We start from the raw sequence: 23,070 nt of genomic DNA on the forward strand, positions 1-23,070 counted from the left end.
AACCACTAGGCTACCCTGCCGCCCCGCCTTCTCTGAGGATTCTCCACTTGAGTCAAAACATGTTAGAATCACCCTTGGATCCGAATACAGCTTCTAAATATTTCTGGGAAAGTCTCAAAGACCTTTGTACACCTGGATTTACAATATTCTTCTTTTAAAAATTCATCAAGCTCTGTGAAGGCCACTCCAGCTCTATATGTTTCCCTATTCTAGCATTGACCACTGTTATTTTCATATTATTTAAATTTCCTTAATGCATAAAACGTTTCAGTATTCCTTTCCATCCCCACCACTCACACAACCACAGAAACACACACACACACAATCTTGTATTTGTAACCAAGTTAGGACCCAGTGCAGTAATATCTAAGAAGTAATCTAGAAATTCAACAACAACCATTCCACGACAACTACCTAATACACACAAATCAAGTAAAGGGAAAATATAGTATATATACATATAGAATATAACATACCGTATATAAAGACACATGATTAGCAGATGTTATTGCGATTGTGGCAAATTCTTATTTTCCACCATAATTTGCAAATAAATTCATTAAAATTCCTACAATGTGATTTTCTGGATTTTTCTTTCTCATTTTGTCTTTCATAGTTGAAATGTACCTATGATGAAAATTGCAGGCCTCTCTCATATTTTTAAGTGGGAGAACTTGCACAATTGGTGGCTGACTAAATACTTTTTTGCCCCACTGTATATACACGGGACAAGACGAGGACAAAGGACGTCTGACTGCTTCGCAATCTTGGAATCCTTGAAGAAGCTATAGAAATAGAATATAAACGCAATAGAAGCATTGTTTCTTGTACTATTGTCTCTTGTGTCTTTAGAGGACTGTTTCACTTTGATGTTCTTTTTCTGTTTCACTTTGATGTCCTTTTTCTGTTAACTAGAAATTCTATGTTATTCTTTGTTAGCTAGCTAGCTTCTCCCAGGAGAGTCCCTAGCAACTGCTTAGCAATTGCTAAACAATTCAGCTAGCTAGGATAACTGTACAATGTTATGAAAAACAGATACTTTTTCAAAGCCTATCTTCTTTGTTTGTTGCTTGTTTTGTCTCCAATTCAGTCTTGCAGTTTTCTTTTGCTTTTTTCCAATGTAAACCATGTCAATTTCAATATTCGTAGTAGCTCATTTTTCAGCAGCTGCTGCTCAATTTGGAGTCCGGAATAATAAAATGTAATATCATGTGAGATGAAAAGCGACGAACTAAAGGGTGTGCAATGTGTAGGCCCACTCAGTGGACATTCTGAACTTTGTTTGAAGTCACTAGGTCACATGACCAAGGAGCTATGGAAATTTGAACGTAAAAAAAGGTTGTACTTTGTTTACGCTCCCTAACTAATTCAACTAGGAATACAAAATGATGCTCACATTTCCACACAAAACAAAGTGAAAGACAACAGGCCAGAATATGTATGACTTGTGGACCCCTCTTGCTGATGATATCAATCCAATGCATTAAATAAACTCCACTGTTGACAAGGGCAGAACATATGAAACTATTGCTTATATATTCAACAAGTTGTGTTGAGAGATGACTGACCGCTTCCTTTTAATCATTAATCCTTGATACAAAACAATGTAACACGGTGGGGCACTGTCTGCAACACTGTTTCTACACTCTCTTGACATGCACAGCCACTCATGGGTGTAACAGTGTTTAAATGTGTTAAAGTATATTGCATCATTAGAACGACAATAACCAGGTTTCCATCCAACCTCTTTATTAGAATAGAGTAAATATTGGATAACATTTTTTTGTGACAGGCCTGATTTCAACAGGACATTTATTCAAATGTTGACAAAACAAAGTATATGTGTGTGTCGGTCAAATTAATTATGAAAGAAATGTCAGTGGAAACACCTTTAATAGCAAATATTGATATAATAACTATCATATTGAAGTAAACTTGAAGTCACGTGATGATTCCTTGTGTGGTCCTCCCACTGCGACTCAGGAAAGCATGTAGTTTATTAGGCTACAGATTAAATAAGTTATGTTAACTTGAAAGTGCACGGTGATGAGCTTGATGCTTATTCTGGTGCTTGGCTACTACTTGACACAACATTTGTTGTGACAAAACAATCAATAGAGTTGAAAATGCAACGGAAACCCATTTACATTAAAAACTATTTTTGTAATTTAACCGCAGAAATCATTTTTATGTCTAGTACATCATCATAGCCTTTTATCTGCAACATGTCAATTTGAGGAAAACAGATCCCTGTTGGGAAAATGCACATATTGTTTTTCTGCACATTGTAATATATTCACATGAAAATCTGTCACCAATTGGATGGAAATCCAGCTGCATTTATTGTAGTCATTAAAAATGGTCCAAAATCAATCAAAAGCAGATTTTTTTTATTTTACTAGGCAAGTCAGTTAAAAACAAATTTGTATTGACATTGACAGTCTACACTGGCCAAACTCGGACGACACTGGGCCAATGGTGTGCTGCCGGATTCAGTCTGGATTCGACCCAAGTTGTCTGTAGTGACACCTCTAGCACTAAAATGCAGTGTCTTAGACCACTGTGCCAATTGGGAGCCCCAAGTGTGTGATCTGTTGTATTTTGAGTTTTGATATTTCGCAGGCATGTTAAGTAGTATAGACATAGCTCATCCAAGGGCAATGAGTAAATGTTGTCCTAATGGTGGCGCTGTGGGGCCATAGGGCTTCAACCCCACCATGGCTGCATGCCATGGTCATTTAGCATCTTATCCAGCACTTACAAATTGGTGTTTTTGACATTTCACTTTATTGTTTCTTAAAGGGGGGTTTTATTCTTGTCAGTTTGAGTGTGATTCCATGGCCAGAGGAGGGAGTAGTTTTACACCCATACTCATCATTTATATCCATAAATGAAGGTCTATATGAGGTAAGTGAATTCACATGAAGGTTAGTCATTGCCAGGTAACATCATTATTATAATACTGGTAATCCCACAGAGTAACTCGTTCAGTTCTAATAACAAACCTGGCTGGGAAGTCATCCAATGAACACAACCACAAACATATTTCTAAATCAAGGACATATCATTTCTCTCTATCCACGACATTCTGTGCAAATCAAACTCACATCTTTAAGCGCTTTCCCAAAACCCACTATACAATTGAACACTGGCCTATGTTATTAACCACAGATGTACTGTGAAGGTAAATACAATGAACCGTAAATGTTGTGGTTCTGTTGTAACACGTTTAATAAGAAAATATAACGTTTAATCTTGTGAAGGATCAAATGTGGTATTTTCTTTCTTTCACAATACTTGGCTCTTGTAACTGCTTTGGATTACGTTGTGTGATTAGTACTGTCAAGAGCCTGAGTTGAGTCTTTCTAAGTACTGACTCCACTGGTGTTGTTCTCTTCTGGCAGTGTTACCATCAGACTGGGCATTGCTCTCCTGTAGGGGAGAGAAGAGAGGAGTGGAGAAGAATGGAGAGAACAGAGAGAACAGTGATAATAGAGAGGAGGTAAAGAAGAAGATAAGGGCAGCAAAAAGATGTGAGGCAAAAGAATAGTCGAAGAGAGTAGTGGTGAAAAGAATAGAGGTGAAGAGAGTAGTGGTGAAAAGAATAGAGGTGAAGAGAGGAGAGGTACGTGAAGAGAGTAGTGGTGAAAAGAATAGAGGTGAAGAGAGGAGAGGTACGTGAAGAGAGTAGTGGTGAAAAGAATAGAGGTGAAGAGAGGAGAGGTACGTGAAGAGAGTAGTGGTGAAAAGAATAGAGGTGAAGAGAGGAGAGGTACGTGAAGAGAGTAGTGGTGAAAAGAATAGAGGTGAAGAGAGGAGAGGTACGTGAAGAGAGTAGTGGTGAAAAGAATAGAGGTGAAGAGAGGAGAGGTACGTGAAGAGAGTAGTGGTGAAAAGAATAGAGGTGAAGAGAGGAGAGGTACGTGAAGAGAGTAGTGGTGAAAAGAATAGAGGTGAAGAGAGGAGAGGTACGTGAAGAGAGTAGTGGTGAAAAGAATAGAGGTGAAGAGAGGAGAGGTACGTGAAGAGAGTAGTGGTGAAAAGAATAGAGGTGAAGAGAGGAGAGGTACGTGAAGAGAGTAGTGGTGAAAAGAATAGAGGTGAAGAGAGGAGAGGTACGTGAAGAGAGTAGTGGTGAAAAGAATAGAGGTGAAGAGAGGAGAGGTACGTGAAGAGAGTAGTGGTGAAAAGAATAGAGGTGAAGAGAGGAGAAAAGAATAGAGTGAAGAGAGTAGTGGTGAAAAGAATAGAGGTGAAGAGAGGAGAGGTACGTGAAGAGAGTAGTGGTGAAAAGAATAGAGGTGAAGAGAGGAGAGGTACGTGAAGAGAGTAGTGGTGAAAAGAATAGAGGTGAAGAGAGGAGAGGTACGTGAAGAGAGGAGAGGTGAAGAGAGGAGAGGTACGTGAAGAGAGTAGTGGTGAAAAGAATAGAGGTGAAGAGAGGAGAGGTACGTGAAGAGAGGAGAGGTGAAGAGAGTAGAGGTACGTGAAGAGAGGAGAGGTACGTGAAGAGAGGAGAGGTGAAGAGAGTAGAGGTACGTGAAGAGAGGAGAGGTGAAGAGAGTAGAGGTACGTGAAGAGAGGAGAGATGAAGAGAGTAGAGGTGAAGAGAGTAGAGGTTTGTGAAGAGAGGAGAGGTGAAGAGAGTAGAGGTACGTGAAGAGAGGAGAGGTACGTGAAGAGAGGAGAGGTGAAGAGAGTAGAGGTACGTGAAGAGAGGAGAGGTGAAGAGAGTAGAGGTACGTGAAGAGAGGAGAGGTGAAGAGAGTAGAGGTACATGAAGAGAGGAGAGGTGAAGAGAGTAGAGGTAAATGAAGAGAGGAGAGGTGAAGAGAGGAGAGGTACGTGAAGAAAGGAGAGGTGAAGAGAGTAGAGGTTTGTGAAGAGGAGAGGTGAAGCGAGTAGAGGTACGTGAAGAGAGGAGAGGTACATGAAGAGAGGAGAGGTGAAGAGAGTAGAGGTACATGAAGAGAGGAGAGATGAAGAGAGGAGAGGTGAAGAGAGTAGAGGTTTGTGAAGAGAGGAGAGGTGAAGAGAGGAGAGGTACGTGAAGAGAGGAGAGGTACGTGAAGAGAGGAGAGGTGAAGAGAGGAGAGGTGAAGAGAGGAGACAATGGTGACTTGTCTAAGAAAAGGTAGAGGCTGCGCGACCTGTGTTCGACCTGCTTTTATTGCGTAAATTAACACATGCACAGAACGTCAGGACTTTTTAGAAAATGGAAAAGGTGTCCTGGGGAGAGACAAACACAGTTCGGGCAGCCACTCCATTTAGAAAAATGATCAGGTGCTTTAAGCTGCTAACCTCTCCTAGCCTTTCACAATGACTTCTGTCACCTCAGACCGTCCGGCGGTTTCTTCGAGCTAACACAATAAATAGACCTTATTATTAGATAATAGCTCCAACATACCAAAATGTAATACGATGATTTGGTTTGGATTGTTAAATAGCTGATACATCCCCTTCATCTTCCTCAACCTTGTCATTAGACATTATAAACACATTATTACATAGCAAAAAGTATCTGAGATGGGTTATTCACAGAATAATGGTGGACAATGACGTAGTCACATACCTGTGATGATGCCTGCAAGTGGTGAACTCTTTGTATATAGAGCAGAACGTGGCAGTGGAGGTCTCTGTGAGGAGAGGGAATACAGTTATTATAAGCAATCAGTTAAGCAACAACGTGTGTGTGTCAGTGAATATGTTTGTGTAAGGTGCTTCTCACCAGAGGAAGTGTTTACATAGAGGGAGCCAGTTGCTCGTCCATAGGGGTTGGAGGCCTCACAGACATAGAGACCATTCAGCTCAGAGCTGAGACTGAGGAGAATTAGTGTGCCTCCCTCTGCTCTCACTGAAGAGCCAGGCCATGGCTGGCCCTCTCTGGGGAGGGAGTCGAGGACAATGTATGAGAGTGTGTGTGTGTGTTTCTGCATGAGTTCAGTATGTTTTTTTTAACCTTTATTTAACATGGCAAGTCAGATAAGAACAAATTCTTATTTACAATGACACCACACCAGCCAGCTGACACCACACCAGCCAGCTGACAACACACCAGCCAGCTGACACCACACCAGCCAGATGACACCACACCAGCCAGCTGACACCACACCAGCCAGATGACACCACACCAGCCAAACAACTCTGGGCCAATTGTGCACCGCAATATGGGACTCCCAATCAGAGCCGGTTGTGATACAGTCTGGATTTGAACCAGGTTGTCTGTAGTGACACCCCTAGCACTGAGATGCAGTGTCTTAGACCAGGCCTGTGAAACCAGTTAAGTAGACAGACAAAGGCATGATAGGCCAGCATAATTAAACAACTTCAGATATGAACATACTGAAGCTTCAAGCTCATTTATATTGTATGTCTAAACAAGTACAGCTAACATTTGCGTTTAAACTGGCTTGAGGGGAAATCCGTTTGAAATGAATCACTTTTTGACAGCATCCCTTTGATTCAAACACAACTGTCCATACATGTTTGTCCATGGTAGAAGTGGTCAGACCATGACTTTTTGGACATGAATGTACCCAAGAGCGTGTTGTCTCAACCGATGACAGGCACAACACAAAAATCTCACATCATGTAAAATAGGGTCTAAGCTACAACAGATTGTTTTTTAGATAATTGACGTTAAAATTTTTCGTGAATTTCTAAAATAGTTTGACAACCCTGTTTGTAGGCTTTTAAATGATATCAATATCAACTATTTATATTTTCCAGTGCCATGGACATGGATGTCTCATGGTATGGTGGGGTAAGCAAAATAGGTCAACTTTGGCTCAAATCAAAAGTGGTACTGTCAAAGTGATTGAATTCAGATGGATTTACCCTTTAACTAGTTTACATAGGAGTGAGTACCTGCTCCAGGTGTAGTTGGGTTGTGGGTTACCGTCTGCTACACATAGGGCTGAGGGTTGAGAGGTCTCACTAAGATTAATGTTCACTGTCTGAGGTGGATCTATGAGAGACAGACAGACAGAGAGAGAGAGAGTCCGCAAGCTGGTTACAGTTACTGCAGCTATAGAATGTAAATAGACCTACACATCCATACCAAGACAGATACTATATATGACACCCATAACAGTGACACTACAGTCTCTAAGCAGTGGACAGGGATGGAACCTTCATCCACAGATGAGGCAACACTCTAAGAATTCAGTCGCTTGTGAATCTGGTCTTCGTTCTTTTCAGTTCGATAGATTACTTTCAGTCTATAGTGTAGAACAGTGGTAGTAGAATATACTTACAGTGGATGTCTATGGTGTAGTACAGTGCTAGTAGAATACACCTAAAGTGGATGTATATAGTTTATGACAGTGGTAGTAGAATATACTGACAGTGGATGTCTATGGTGTATGCCAGTGCTAGTAGAATACACTTACAGTGGATGTCTATGGTCTAGGCCAGTGGTAGTAGAATATACTGACAGTGGATGTCTATGGTCTAGGCCAGTGGTAGTAGAATATACTGACAGTGGATGTCTATGGTGTATGCCAGTGCTAGTAGAATACACCTAAAGTGGATGTCTATGGTCTAGGCCAGTGGTAGTAGAATATACTGACAGTGGATGTCTATGGTCTAGGCCAGTGGTAGTAGAATACACTTACAGTGGATGTCTATGGTCTAGGCCAGTGGTAGTAGAATACACTTACAGTGGATGTCTATGGTCTAGGCCAGTGGTAGTAGAATAGACATGGATGTCTATGGTCTAGGCCAGTGGTAGTAGAATACAGTGGATGTCTATGGTCTAGGCCAGTGGTAGTAGAATATACTGACAGTGGATGTCTATGGTCTAGGCCAGTGGTAGTAGAATATACTGACAGTGGATGTCTATGGTGTATGCCAGTGCTAGTAGAATACACCTAAAGTGGATGTCTATGGTCTAGGACAGTGGTAGTAGAATACACTTACAGTGGATGTCTATGGTCTAGGCCAGTGGTAGTAGAATATACTGACAGTGGATGTCTATGGTCTAGGCCAGTGGTAGTAGAATATACTTACAGTGGATGTCTATGGTCTAGGCCAGTGGTAGTAGAATACACTTACAGTGGATGTCTATGGTCTAGGCCAGTGGTAGTAGAATATACTGACAGTGGATGTCTATGGTCTAGGCCAGTGGTAGTAGAATATACTGACAGTGGATGTCTATGGTGTATGCCAGTGCTAGTAGAATACACCTAAAGTGGATGTCTATGGTCTAGGACAGTGGTAGTAGAATACACTTACAGTGGATGTCTATGGTCTAGGCCAGTGGTAGTAGAATACACTTACAGTGGATGTCTATGGTCTAGGCCAGTGGTAGTAGAATATACTGACAGTGGATGTCTATGGTCTAGGCCAGTGGTAGTAGAATACACTTACAGTGGATGTCTATGGTCTAGGACAGTGGTAGTAGAATATACTTACAGTGGATGTCTATGGTCTAGGACAGTGGTAGTAGAATACACTTACAGTGGATGTCTATGGTCTAGGCCAGTGGTAGTAGAATATACTGACAGTGGATGTCTATGGTCTAGGCCAGTGGTAGTAGAATACACTTACAGTGGATGTCTATGGTCTAGCCCAGTGGTAGTAGAATACACGTACAGTGGATGTCTATGGTCTAGGCCAGTGGTAGTAGAATATACTTACAGTGGATGTCTATGGTCTAGGCCAGTGGTAGTAGAATACACTTACAGTGGATGTCTATGGTCTAGGCCAGTGGTAGTAGAATATACTGACAGTGGATGTCTATGGTCTAGGCCAGTGGTATTAGAATATACTTACAGTGGATGTCTATGGTCTAGGACAGTGGTAGTAGAATATACTCACAGTGGATGTCTATGGTCTAGGCCAGTGGTAGTAGAATATACTCACAGTGGATGTCTATGGTCTAGGACAGTGGTAGTAGAATATACTGACAGTGGATGTCTATGGTCTAGGACAGTGCTAGTAGAATACACTTACAGTGGATGTCTATGGTCTAGGCCAGTGGTAGTAGAATATACTGACAGTGGATGTCTATGGTCTAGGCCAGTGGTAGTAGAATATACTGACAGTGGATGTCTATGGTCTAGGCCAGTGGTAGTAGAATATACTCACAGTGGATGTCTATGGTCTAGGACAGTGGTAGTAGAATATACTCACAGTGGATGTCTATGGTCTAGGCCAGTGGTAGTAGAATATACTGACAGTGGATGTCTATGGTCTAGGACAGTGGTAGTAGAATATACTTACAGTGGATGTCTATGGTCTAGGCCAGTGGTAGTAGAATATACTTACAGTGGATGTCTATGGTCTAGGCCAGTGGTAGTAGAATACACTTACAGTGGATGTCTATGGTCTAGGCCAGTGGTAGTAGAATATACTGACAGTGGATGTCTATGGTCTAGGCCAGTGGTAGTAGAATATACTGACAGTGGATGTCTATGGTGTATGCCAGTGCTAGTAGAATACACCTAAAGTGGATGTCTATGGTCTAGGACAGTGGTAGTAGAATACACTTACAGTGGATGTCTATGGTCTAGGCCAGTGGTAGTAGAATATACTCACAGTGGATGTCTATGGTCTAGGCCAGTGGTAGTAGAATATACTCACAGTGGATGTCTATGGTCTAGGACAGTGGTAGTAGAATATACTGACAGTGGATGTCTATGGTCTAGGACAGTGCTAGTAGAATACACTTACAGTGGATGTCTATGGTCTAGGCCAGTGGTAGTAGAATACACTTACAGTGGATGTCTATGGTCTAGGCCAGTGGTAATAGAATATACTTACAGTGGATGTCTATGGTCTAGGCCAGTGGTAGTAGAATACACTTACAGTGGATGTCTATGGTCTAGGCCAGTGGTAGTAGAATATACTTACAGTGGATGTCTATGGTCTAGGCCAGTGGTAGTAGAATATACTGACAGTGGATGTCTATGGTCTAGGACAGTGGTAGTAGAATATACTGACAGTGGATGTCTATGGTCTAGGACAGTGCTAGTAGAATACACTTACAGTGGATGTCTATGGTCTAGGCCAGTGGTAGTAGAATACACTTACAGTGGATGTCTATGGTCTAGGCCAGTGGTAGTAGAATATACTTACAGTGGATGTCTATGGTCTAGGCCAGTGGTAGTAGAATACACTTACAGTGGATGTCTATGGTCTAGGCCAGTGGTAGTAGAATATACTTACAGTGGATGTCTATGGTCTAGGCCAGTGGTAGTAGAATATACTGACAGTGGATGTCTATGGTCTAGGCCAGTGGTAGTAGAATATACTGACAGTGGATGTCTATGGTCTAGGACAGTGGTAGTAGAATATACTCACAGTGGATGTCTATGGTCTAGGCCAGTGGTAGTAGAATATACTGACAGTGGATGTCTATGGTCTAGGCCAGTGGTAGTAGAATATACTGACAGTGGATGTCTATGGTCTAGGCCAGTGGTATTAGAATATACTTACAGTGGATGTCTATGGTCTAGGCCAGTGGTAGTAGAATATACTGACAGTGGATGTCTATGGTCTAGGCCAGTGGTAGTAGAATACACTTACAGTGGATGTCTATGGTCTAGGCCAGTGGTAGTAGAATATACTGACAATGGATGTCTATGGTCTAGGACAGTGCTAGTAGAATACACTTACAGTGGATGTCTATGGTCTAGGCCAGTGGTAGTAGAATACACTTACAGTGGATGTCTATGGTCTAGGCCAGTGGTAATAGAATATACTTACAGTGGATGTCTATGGTCTAGGCCAGTGGTAGTAGAATATACTTACAGTGGATGTCTATGGTCTAGGCCAGTGGTAGTAGAATATACTGACAGTGGATGTCTATGGTCTAGGACAGTGGTAGTAGAATATACTCACAGTGGATGTCTATGGTCTAGGACAGTGGTAGTAGAATATACTCACAGTGGATGTCTATGGTCTAGGACAGTGGTAGTAGAATACACTTACAGTGGATGTCTATGGTCTAGGCCAGTGGTAATAGAATATACTGACAGTGGATGTCTATGGTCTAGGCCAGTGGTAGTAGAATACACTTACAGTGGATGTCTATGGTCTAGGCCAGTGGTAGTAGAATATACTTACAGTGGATGTCTATGGTCTAGGCCAGTGGTAGTAGAATACACTTACAGTGGATGTCTATGGTCTAGGCCAGTGGTAGTAGAATATACTTACAGTGGATGTCTATGGTCTAGGCCAGTGGTAGTAGAATACACTTACAGTGGATGTCTATGGTCTAGGTCAGTGGTAGTAGAATATACTGACAGTGGATGTCTATGGTCTAGGCCAGTGGTATTAGAATATACTTACAGTGGATGTCTATGGTCTAGGACAGTGGTAGTAGAATATACTCACAGTGGATGTCTATGGTCTAGGACAGTGGTAGTAGAATATACTCACAGTGGATGTCTATGGTCTAGGCCAGTGGTAGTAGAATATACTGACAGTGGATGTCTATGGTCTAGGACAGTGGTAGTAGAATATACTTACAGTGGATGTCTATGGTCTAGGCCAGTGGTAGTAGAATATACTTACAGTGGATGTCTATGGTCTAGGCCAGTGGTAGTAGAATACACTTACAGTGGATGTCTATGGTCTAGGCCAGTGGTAGTAGAATATACTGACAGTGGATGTCTATGGTCTAGGACAGTGCTAGTAGAATACACTTACAGTGGATGTCTATGGTCTAGGACAGTGGTAGTAGAATATACTGACAGTGGATGTCTATGGTCTAGGCCAGTGGTAGTAGAATACACTTACAGTGGATGTCTATGGTCTAGGCCAGTGGTATGTCTTACAGTGGATGTCTATGGTCTAGGCCAGTGGTAGTAGAATACACTTACAGTGGATGTCTATGGTCTAGGCCAGTGGTAGTAGAATATACTTACAGTGGATGTCTATGGTCTAGGCCAGTGGTAGTAGAATATACTGACAGTGGATGTCTATGGTCTAGGCCAGTGGTAGTAGAATATACTGACAGTGGATGTCTATGGTCTAGGACAGTGGTAGTAGAATATACTCACAGTGGATGTCTATGGTCTAGGCCAGTGGTAGTAGAATATACTGACAGTGGATGTCTATGGTCTAGGCCAGTGGTAGTAGAATATACTGACAGTGGATGTCTATGGTCTAGGCCAGTGGTAGTAGAATAGAATGGATGTCTATGGTCTAGGACAGTGGTAGTGAATCTCACAGTGGATGTCTATGGTCTAGGACAGTGGTAGTAGAATATACTCACAGTGGATGTCTATGGTCTAGGACAGTGGTAGTAGAATACACTTACAGTGGATGTCTATGGTCTAGGCCAGTGGTAATAGAATATACTGACAGTGGATGTCTATGGTCTAGGCCAGTGGTAGTAGAATACACTTACAGTGGATGTCTATGGTCTAGGCCAGTGGTAGTAGAATATACTTACAGTGGATGTCTATGGTCTAGGCCAGTGGTAGTAGAATACACTTACAGTGGATGTCTATGGTCTAGGCCAGTGGTAGTAGAATATACTTACAGTGGATGTCTATGGTCTAGGACAGTGGTAGTAGAATATACTCACAGTGGATGTCTATGGTCTAGGACAGTGGTAGTAGAATATACTCACAGTGGATGTCTATGGTCTAGGACAGTGGTAGTAGAATACACTTACAGTGGATGTCTATGGTCTAGGCCAGTGGTAGTAGAATATGGTCTACCAGTGGTAGTAGAATACAGTGGATGTCTATGGTCTAGGCCAGTGGTAGTAGAATATACTTACAGTGGATGTCTATGGTCTAGGCCAGTGGTAGTAGAATACACTTACAGTGGATGTCTATGGTCTAGGCCAGTGGTAGTAGAATATACTTACAGTGGATGTCTATGGTCTAGGCCAGTGGTAGTAGAATACACTTACAGTGGATGTCTATGGTCTAGGTCAGTGGTAGTAGAATATACTGACAGTGGATGTCTATGGTCTAGGCCAGTGGTAGTAGAATATACTTACAGTGGATGTCTATGGTCTAGGACAGTGGTAGTAGAATATACTCACAGTGGATGTCTATGGTCTAGGACAGTGGTAGTAGAATATACTCACAGTGGATGTCTATGGTCTAGGCCAGTGGTAGTAGAATATACTGACAGTGGATGTCTATGGTCTAGGACAGTGGTAGTAGAATATACTTACAGTGGATGTCTATGGTCTAGGCCAGTGGTAGTAGAATATACTGACAGTGGATGTCTATGGTCTAGGCCAGTGGTAGTAGAATATACTGACAGTGGATGTCTATGGTCTAGGCCAGTGGTATAGAATATACTGACAGTGGATGTCTATGGTCTAGGCCAGTGGTAGTAGAATATACTTACAGTGGATGTCTATGGTCTAGGCCAGTGGTAGTAGAATATACTCACAGTGGATGTCTATGGTCTAGGACAGTGGTAGTAGAATATACTCACAGTGGATGTCTATGGTCTAGGACAGTGGTAGTAGAATACACTTACAGTGGATGTCTATGGTCTAGGCCAGTGGTAGTAGAATATACTTACAGTGGATGTCTATGGTCTAGGTCAGTGGTAGTAGAATATACTTACAGTGGATGTCTATGGTCTAGGCCAGTGGTAGTAGAATATACTCACAGTGGATGTCTATGGTCTAGGACAGTGGTAGTAGAATATACTCACAGTGGATGTCTATGGTCTAGGACAGTGGTAGTAGAATATACTCACAGTGGATGTCTATGGTCTAGGACAGTGGTAGTAGAATATACTCACAGTGGATGTCTATGGTCTAGGACAGTGGTAGTAGAATATACTCACAGTGGATGTCTATGGTCTAGGACAGTGGTAGTAGAATATACTCACAGTGGATGTCTATGGTCTAGGCCAGTGGTAGTAGAATATACTTACAGTGGATGTCTATGGTCTAGGCCAGTGGTAGTAGAATACACTTACAGTGGATGTCTATGGTCTAGGTCAGTGGTAGTAGAATATACTTACAGTGGATGTCTATGGTCTAGGTCAGTGGTAGTAGAATATACTTACAGTGGATGTCTATGGTCTAGGCCAGTGGTAGTAGAATATACTCACAGTGGATGTCTATGGTCTAGGACAGTGGTAGTAGAATATACTCACAGTGGATGTCTATGGTCTAGGACAGTGGTAGTAGAATATACTCACAGTGGATGTCTATGGTCTAGGACAGTGGTAGTAGAATATACTCACAGTGGATGTCTATGGTCTAGGACAGTGGTAGTAGAATATACTCACAGTGGATGTCTATGGTCTAGGACAGTGGTAGTAGAATATACTCACAGTGGATGTCTATGGTCTAGGCCAGTGGTAGTAGAATACACTTACAGTGGATGTCTATGGTCTAGGCCAGTGGTAGTAGAATATACTTACAGTGGATGTCTATGGTCTAGGCCAGTGGTAGTAGAATACACTTACAGTGGATGTCTATGGTCTAGGTCAGTGGTAGTAGAATATACTGACAGTGGATGTCTATGGTCTAGGCCAGTGGTATTAGAATATACTTACAGTGGATGTCTATGGTCTAGGACAGTGGTAGTAGAATATACTCACAGTGGATGTCTATGGTCTAGGCCAGTGGTAGTAGAATACACTTACAGTGGATGTCTATGGTCTAGGCCAGTGGTAGTAGAATATACTTACAGTGGATGTCTATGGTCTAGGCCAGTGGTAGTAGAATACACTTACAGTGGATGTCTATGGTCTAGGTCAGTGGTAGTAGAATATACTGACAGTGGATGTCTATGGTCTAGGCCAGTGGTAGTAGAATATACTTACAGTGGATGTCTAGTCTAGGACAGTGGTAGTAGAATATACTCACAGTGGATGTCTATGGTCTAGGACAGTGGTAGTAGAATATACTCACAGTGGATGTCTATGGTCTAGGCCAGTGGTAGTAGAATATACTGACAGTGGATGTCTATGGTCTAGGACAGTGGTAGTAGAATATACTTACAGTGGATGTCTATGGTCTAGGCCAGTGGTAGTAGAATATACTGACAGTGGATGTCTATGGTCTAGGCCAGTGGTAGTAGAATATACTGACAGTGGATGTCTATGGTCTAGGCCAGTGGTAGTAGAATATACTGACAGTGGATGTCTATGGTCTAGGCCAGTGGTAGTAGAATATACTTACAGTGGATGTCTATGGTCTAGGCCAGTGGTAGTAGAATATACTCACAGTGGATGTCTATGGTCTAGGACATTGGTAGTAGAATATACTCACAGTGGATGTCTATGGTCTAGGACAGTGGTAGTAGAATACACTTACAGTGGATGTCTATGGTCTAGGCCAGTGGTAGTAGAATATACTTACAGTGGATGTCTATGGTCTAGGTCAGTGGTAGTAGAATATACTTACAGTGGATGTCTATGGTCTAGGCCAGTGGTAGTAGAATATACTCACAGTGGATGTCTATGGTCTAGGACAGTGGTAGTAGAATATACTCACAGTGGATGTCTATGGTCTAGGACAGTGGTAGTAGAATATACTCACAGTGGATGTCTATGGTCTAGGACAGTGGTAGTAGAATATACTCACAGTGGATGTCTATGGTCTAGGACAGTGGTAGTAGAATATACTCACAGTGGATGTCTATGGTCTAGGACAGTGGTAGTAGAATATACTCACAGTGGATGTCTATGGTCTAGGCCAGTGGTAGTAGAATATACTTACAGTGGATGTCTATGGTCTAGGCCAGTGGTAGTAGAATACACTTACAGTGGATGTCTATGGTCTAGGTCAGTGGTAGTAGAATATACTTACAGTGGATGTCTATGGTCTAGGTCAGTGGTAGTAGAATATACTTACAGTGGATGTCTATGGTCTAGGCCAGTGGTAGTAGAATATACTCACAGTGGATGTCTATGGTCTAGGACAGTGGTAGTAGAATATACTCACAGTGGATGTCTATGGTCTAGGACAGTGGTAGTAGAATATACTCACAGTGGATGTCTATGGTCTAGGACAGTGGTAGTAGAATATACTCACAGTGGATGTCTATGGTCTAGGACAGTGGTAGTAGAATATACTCACAGTGGATGTCTATGGTCTAGGACAGTGGTAGTAGAATATACTCACAGTGGATGTCTATGGTCTAGGCCAGTGGTAGTAGAATATACTTACAGTGGATGTCTATGGTCTAGGCCAGTGGTAGTAGAATACACTTACAGTGGATGTCTATGGTCTAGGCCAGTGGTAGTAGAATATACTGACAGTGGATGTCTATGGTCTAGGACAGTGCTAGTAGAATACACTTACAGTGGATGTCTATGGTCTAGGCCAGTGGTAGTAGAATACACTTACAGTGGATGTCTATGGTCTAGGCCAGTGGTAATAGAATTTACTTACAGTGGATGTCTATGGTCTAGGCCAGTGGTAGTAGAATACACTTACAGTGGATGTCTATGGTCTAGGCCAGTGGTAGTAGAATATACTTACAGTGGATGTCTATGGTCTAGGCCAGTGGTAGTAGAATATACTGACAGTGGATGTCTATGGTCTAGGCCAGTGGTAGTAGAATATACTGACAGTGGATGTCTATGGTCTAGGACAGTGGTAGTAGAATATACTTACAGTGGATGTCTATGGTCTAGGTCAGTGGTAGTAGAATATACTTACAGTGGATGTCTATGGTCTAGGCCAGTGGTAGTAAAATATACTCACAGTGGATGTCTATGGTCTAGGACAGTGGTAGTAGAATATACTCACAGTGGATGTCTATGGTCTAGGACAGTGGTAGTAGAATATACTCACAGTGGATGTCTATGGTCTAGGACAGTGGTAGTAGAATATACTCACAGTGGATGTCTATGGTCTAGGACAGTGGTAGTAGAATATACTGACAGTGGATGTCTATGGTCTAGGACAGTGGTAGTAGAATATACTGACAGTGGATGTCTATGGTCTAGGACAGTGGTAGTAGAATATACTCACAGTGGATGTCTATGGTCTAGGACAGTGGTAGTAGAATATACTCACAGTGGATGTCTATGGTCTAGGCCAGTGGTAGTAGAATATACTCACAGTGGATGTCTATGGTCTAGGACAGTGGTAGTAGAATATACTCACAGTGGATGTCTATGGTCTAGGACAGTGCTAGTAGAATACACTTACAGTGGATGTCTATGGTCTAGGCCAGTGGTAGTAGAATATACTGACAGTGGATGTCTATGGTCTAGGCCAGTGGTAGTAGAATATACTGACAGTGGATGTCTATGGTCTAGGCCAGTGGTAGTAGAATATACTCACAGTGGATGTCTATGGTCTAGGACAGTGGTAGTAGAATATACTCACAGTGGATGTCTATGGTCTAGGCCAGTGGTAGTAGAATATACTCACAGTGGATGTCTATGGTCTAGGACAGTGGTAGTAGAATATACTCACAGTGGATGTCTATGGTCTAGGACAGTGGTAGTAGAATATACTCACAGTGGATGTCTATGGTCTAGGCCAGTGGTAGTAGAATATACTGACAGTGGATGTCTATGGTCTAGGCCAGTGGTAGTAGAATATACTGACAGTGGATGTCTATGGTCTAGGACAGTGGTAGTAGAATATACTTACAGTGGATGTCTATGGTCTAGGACAGTGGTAGTAGAATATACTCACAGTGGATGTCTATGGTCTAGGCCAGTGGTAGTAGAATATACTGACAGTGGATGTCTATGGTCTAGGACAGTGGTAGTAGAATATACTCACAGTGGATGTCTATGGTCTAGGACAGTGGTAGTAGAATATACTCACAGTGGATGTCTATGGTCTAGGACAGTGGTAGTAGAATATACTTACAGTGGATGTCTATGGTCTAGGACAGTGGTAGTAGAATATACTGACAGTGGATGTCTATGGTCTAGGACAGTGGTAGTAGAATATACTGACAGTGGATGTCTATGGTCTAGGCCAGTGGTAGTAGAATACACTTAAACTGGATGTCTATGGTCTAGGCCAGTGGTAATAGAATATACTTACAGTGGATGTCTATGGTCTAGGCCAGTGGTAGTAGAATACACTTACAGTGGATGTCTATGGTCTAGGCCAGTGGTAGTAGAATATACTTACAGTGGATGTCTATGGTCTAGGCCAGTGGTAGTAGAATATACTGACAGTGGATGTCTATGGTCTAGGCCAGTGGTAGTAGAATATACTGACAGTGGATGTCTATGGTCTAGGCCAGTGGTAGTAGAATATACTGACAGTGGATGTCTATGGTCTAGGACAGTGGTAGTAGAATATACTCACAGTGGATGTCTATGGTCTAGGACATTGGTAGTAGAATATACTCACAGTGGATGTCTATGGTCTAGGACAGTGGTAGTAGAATATACTTACAGTGGATGTCTATGGTCTAGGTCAGTGGTAGTAGAATACACTTACAGTGGATGTCTATGGTCTAGGTCAGTGGTATTAGAATATACTTACAGTGGATGTCTATGGTCTAGGTCAGTGGTAGTAGAATACACTTACAGTGGATGTCTATGGTCTAGGCCAGTGGTAGTAGAATATACTTACAGTGGATGTCTAGGTGGTCTAGGCCTAGTCTAGGCCAGTGGTAGTAGAATATACTCACAGTGGATGTCTATGGTCTAGGACAGTGGTAGTAGAATATACTCACAGTGGATGTCTATGGTCTAGGCCAGTGGTAGTAGAATATACTGACAGTGGATGTCTATGGTCTAGGACAGTGCTAGTAGAATACACTTACAGTGGATGTCTATGGTCTAGGCCAGTGGTAGTAGAATACACTTACAGTGGATGTCTATGGTCTAGGACAGTGGTAGTAGAATATACTTACAGTGGATGTCTATGGTCTAGGCCAGTGGTAGTAGAATACACTTACAGTGGATGTCTATGGTCTAGGCCAGTGGTAATAGAATATACTTACAGTGGATGTCTATGGTCTAGGCCAGTGGTAGTAGAATACACTTACAGTGGATGTCTATGGTCTAGGCCAGTGGTAGTAGAATATACTTACAGTGGATGTCTATGGTCTAGGACAGTGGTAGTAGAATATACTTACAGTGGATGTCTATGGTCTAGGCCAGTGGTAGTAGAATATACTTACAGTGGATGTCTATGGTCTAGGCCAGTGGTAATAGAATATACTTACAGTGGATGTCTATGGTCTAGGCCAAGTAGAATACTTACAGTGGATGTCTATGGTCTAGGCCAGTGGTAGTAGAATATACTTACAGTGGATGTCTATGGTCTAGGCCAGTGGTAGTAGAATATACTGACAGTGGATGTCTATGGTCTAGGCCAGTGGTAGTAGAATATACTGACAGTGGATGTCTATGGTCTAGGACAGTGGTAGTAGAATATACTCACAGTGGATGTCTATGGTCTAGGACAGTGGTAGTAGAATATACTTACAGTGGATGTCTATGGTCTAGGCCAGTGGTAGTAGAATATACTCACAGTGGATGTCTATGGTCTAGGACAGTGGTAGTAGAATATACTATGGTCTAGGACAGTGGTAGTAGAATATACTCACAGTGGATGTCTATGGTCTAGGCCAGTGGTAGTAGAATATACTCACAGTGGATGTCTATGGTCTAGGCCAGTGGTAGTAGAATATACTCACAGTGGATGTCTATGGTCTAGGACAGTGGTAGTAGAATATACTGACAGTGGATGTCTATGGTCTAGGACAGTGGTAGTAGAATATACTGACAGTGGATGTCTATGGTCTAGGACAGTGGTAGTAGAATATACTCACAGTGGATGTCTATGGTCTAGGACAGTGGTAGTAGAATATACTCACAGTGGATGTCTATGGTCTAGGACATTGGTAGTAGAATATACTCACAGTGGATGTCTATGGTCTAGGACAGTGGTAGTAGAATATACTCACAGTGGATGTCTATGGTCTAGGACAGTGGTAGTAGAATATACTCACAGTGGATGTCTATGGTCTAGGACAGTGGTAGTAGAATATACTCACAGTGGATGTCTATGGTCTAGGACAGTGGTAGTAGAATATACTCACAGTGGATGTCTATGGTCTAGGACATTGGTAGTAGAATATACTCACAGTGGATGTCTATGGTCTAGGACAGTGGTAGTAGAATACACTTACAGTGGATGTCTATGGTCTAGGCCAGTGGTAGTAGAATATACTTACAGTGGATGTCTATGGTCTAGGCCAGTGGTAGTAGAATATACTTACAGTGGATGTCTATGGTCTAGGACAGTGGTAGTAGAATATACTTACAGTGGATGTCTATGGTCTAGGTCAGTGGTAGTTGAATATACTCACAGTGGATGTCTATGGTGTAGTTGAAGCTATTTTCTGTTGCCAGGGCAGACTGGTTGACCACACACTGGACCTGCTGCTGATTGGCTGCTCTGGTTGGCACCCCGAGCAGGTGGCTGAGTACTGTGGTGGTTCCGTTGGCGTGCTGTGTGGAGTTAGTCACTGTCTTCAACAAACTGCCCAATGTCCCTGTCTTCCACTTCACATCTGCCTGTGGCTTGGCACCAGCAGCCACACAGGTTACCAGGATAACCTCTTTCTCCCCAACAACAGGAGGGACATCGACTGTCACACTCACCACTGGAGGAACTATGACAAGAAAACAAACCAAAAAAATTAAAACAGGAAACATGCCACTAATTATAAATGTGGAACTATACATGAAAAAGCATGCACAGCCCAGTTATTATGGGAGAGGGATGTTTCTGGAAAAGTGGTGTATATATTCCCAAGTTATTTAACACTCGACCATTAGGGGAAATATATATTGAGACGTGTGTGCTCTCCTTGTTACAACCTCGGCGTTAAGAGGATAGAGGTACATTCTTTGCCAGGCCAAATGTGTAGATGAGATTGACAATACACACAGTATTTCTACACACTCATAGTTCTTACCAAGCACAGTCAGAGGTATCTCTGTAGTGTATGTTCCACTGGGGAAAACACTGAAGATACATGTGAAGGTGCCTTCATCCAACAGTCTGACAGCTGTTATTCTAATAGATCCAAGGTTTTCTGATGGGTTCCCAATAAACAGGACTCTACCACTCAATCCATTCGGTGCAATAACGTTAGTATAATTTAATTATGCCAATGTGCTTTCATCAATTGAAAGCCCTTCGTCTATTTTATGAGAATTTTGTAAGATTTCTTGTTTGCATAAAATAGACGCAGACCAGTCTTTAAATAATAGGTAATGGAATTTATTCTCGGAGCGCGCTACCACTCAAAACAAATGCATCAGTTTAAATACCGATCATGACGTCATTTCACTGTCTTAAACGAACCCCCCCCCTCTCTCGACAGGACAAAGTAAGGTGAAAAGTTCATTCTATCTTACTAACACACTCCCAGATAACTTTTGACCCCTCAACATTATCGATCACCACTGAACTGACAGGTTTAATTAACAGAAACCCTAGGAATGCACTCTCTGCCTAATCTAAAAACCCCAGAGCTAAGTTTCAGGTTGGGTCAACCATAGGCTAACGACCTTATGTGTTTACACAGTCCACAACGCATTTGTTCCTGCCCAGTTGGAATGGTTTTATTACTCCTTTCTCCTGTCACACAATTTCTTCTTATGAACTCATATTGTCTATTAAACATACAGAGTATAGGTTTACCTAGACACAATTCTATTTAAAATGGGGATATTGTTTATTCATTTATCCATAATAAATTCAACAAATTACCCCATTGCCATAGATCAGCAGCAAATTAAGTTTCTGTGTTTCTTCCAAAGTACTTTTCTGCCATGTTATGTGTTTAAGGTCCTCAGTTGTCTCTATCAGTCTGCAGTATAAGTCCACATCCTCCCCCTGTACCACAGTCCTGCATTCACCAATGACCCGTGTACCTGAAGAGAAAACACAAGCCAAAAATACAGTCCAGAAGATACCTGTAGAATAGATGTTTATGAACTCTAATAAACAGAGATGATAACTAAACACACAGACAAGACCAATATTAGTATTTAGCTGTGCTATGAACTATGATATCATATTGATGCTGAAATGTGGCTATTGCAACAACAAATGTGCCAATTACTCAATCTTTGACCCTAACCCCATTTGGATAGCCATAGTCAGAGGAGATGGCTAAAGCACGCACTGTTCTGGGTTCAGTCTAGGCTGAAATTACTTAGTGAATATGTTATTAGAATAATAAGCCAAAAGCCCTGACTCTATTCTTACACTTAATCAAGACATAAGATATTCAATACATTCCCAGATACTTGTGAATGATCAGCATGTCTCAAAACTACTGAGCTAAAAACATTGTCAACTTACTGAGCTGATGTGTGTGCCTTATGTACCCTAAAAGTACAAGGACTACAGTTGAATGGTGGGATTGTGTGTTTGTTGGGTGTTACTGTCTTGCCTTCTGTTAATAAGAAGAAAGAGACAAACATGATCTCAATAGTATGACATTTTATGACAATTGGAAACCTACTTTCTGTATCCCTCTGGATGATGAGCAGAATCACACAGCTCAGCTTCAGTAACATGCTTTGCTCTTCTAATTGCTAGGATCAGAGGGGAAACGTAATTATGGAATTATATTACATTTTAAAATTGGATCTATTCATTGTTTATGTAAGACAGTTATGTAGGCTGAGCTGTATGTAAAATAATGTTGTTTGCAATAAAATGTATTCAAGCATTGGTCTGCAATCATCACTCTTTGATGGAGACTATGCACATCTTGCAATGAAGCCAAAACCTTTTCTCCAAAATAAACAACCAGTCCTACATTGGTCAGTAATAATGGAAAAAAACAGATGCATCTGTAAATTTAAGAGACCACTAACCTTTGATGAATAGAAGTTCCTCTGCTGAAATAGCAGACATTTGTTTTTGACGTTTGTGCTGACAGAAAAATGTCCTCCTACTGTTGGAAAACACTAATTCAGTAAGCCACAGCAGCTATAGCACAATGGGGTGGATCATGGATGAGACAGTCTAGGCTCCACCCCACTCGCAGACTCCTGGCTTTTCATAGGCTGTGTGCTTCCTCTTTGAAAGCCGTTTAACCTTATACTGGTTATGAAAAATACACATAAGCCTCATTACAAAAAAAAACAAGAATGATGGGACAAAATGATGTATTT

At 41.8% G+C, this 23,070-nt stretch overlaps 1 protein-coding gene across 1 annotated transcript; it reads right to left on the reverse strand.

The window, feature by feature from the left end:
- Nucleotides 1-2,806: 2,806 nt before the first annotated feature.
- LOC124044456 (nectin-3-like) lies at nucleotides 2,807-23,038 on the reverse strand. The gene is made up of 8 exons (XM_046364089.1): nucleotides 22,771-23,038; nucleotides 22,413-22,485; nucleotides 21,646-21,816; nucleotides 20,241-20,546; nucleotides 6,868-6,967; nucleotides 5,729-5,883; nucleotides 5,573-5,636; nucleotides 2,807-3,432 (listed from the first exon to the last, which is right to left on the reverse strand). The coding sequence occupies exons 2-8, from the start codon at nucleotides 22,465-22,467 to the stop codon at nucleotides 3,366-3,368; spliced, it is 918 nt and encodes a 305-aa protein (XP_046220045.1). The 5' UTR covers nucleotides 22,468-22,485; nucleotides 22,771-23,038; the 3' UTR covers nucleotides 2,807-3,365.
- Between the last annotated feature and the right edge of the window lie 32 nt (nucleotides 23,039-23,070).

This window comes from Oncorhynchus gorbuscha, linkage group LG09 (assembly GCF_021184085.1).
Source record: "Oncorhynchus gorbuscha isolate QuinsamMale2020 ecotype Even-year linkage group LG09, OgorEven_v1.0, whole genome shotgun sequence".
NCBI lineage: Eukaryota > Metazoa > Chordata > Actinopteri > Salmoniformes > Salmonidae > Oncorhynchus > Oncorhynchus gorbuscha.

Bases quoted from the DNA above. Each gene is read 5' to 3' on its own strand.
- LOC124044456 (XM_046364089.1), bottom strand. From the start codon at position 22,467: ATGTTACTGAAGCTGAGCTGTGTGATTCTGCTCATCATCCAGAGGGAT. The intron at 20,547-21,645 runs GTTGAATTTATT...TTCTTGTCATAG, and splicing joins CTATGGCAATGGGGTAATTT to TTCCTCCAGTGGTGAGTGTG. The intron at 5,884-6,867 runs GTACTCACTCCT...CTCCCTCCCCAG, and splicing joins CCCAACTACACCTGGAGCAG to AGAGGGCCAGCCATGGCCTG.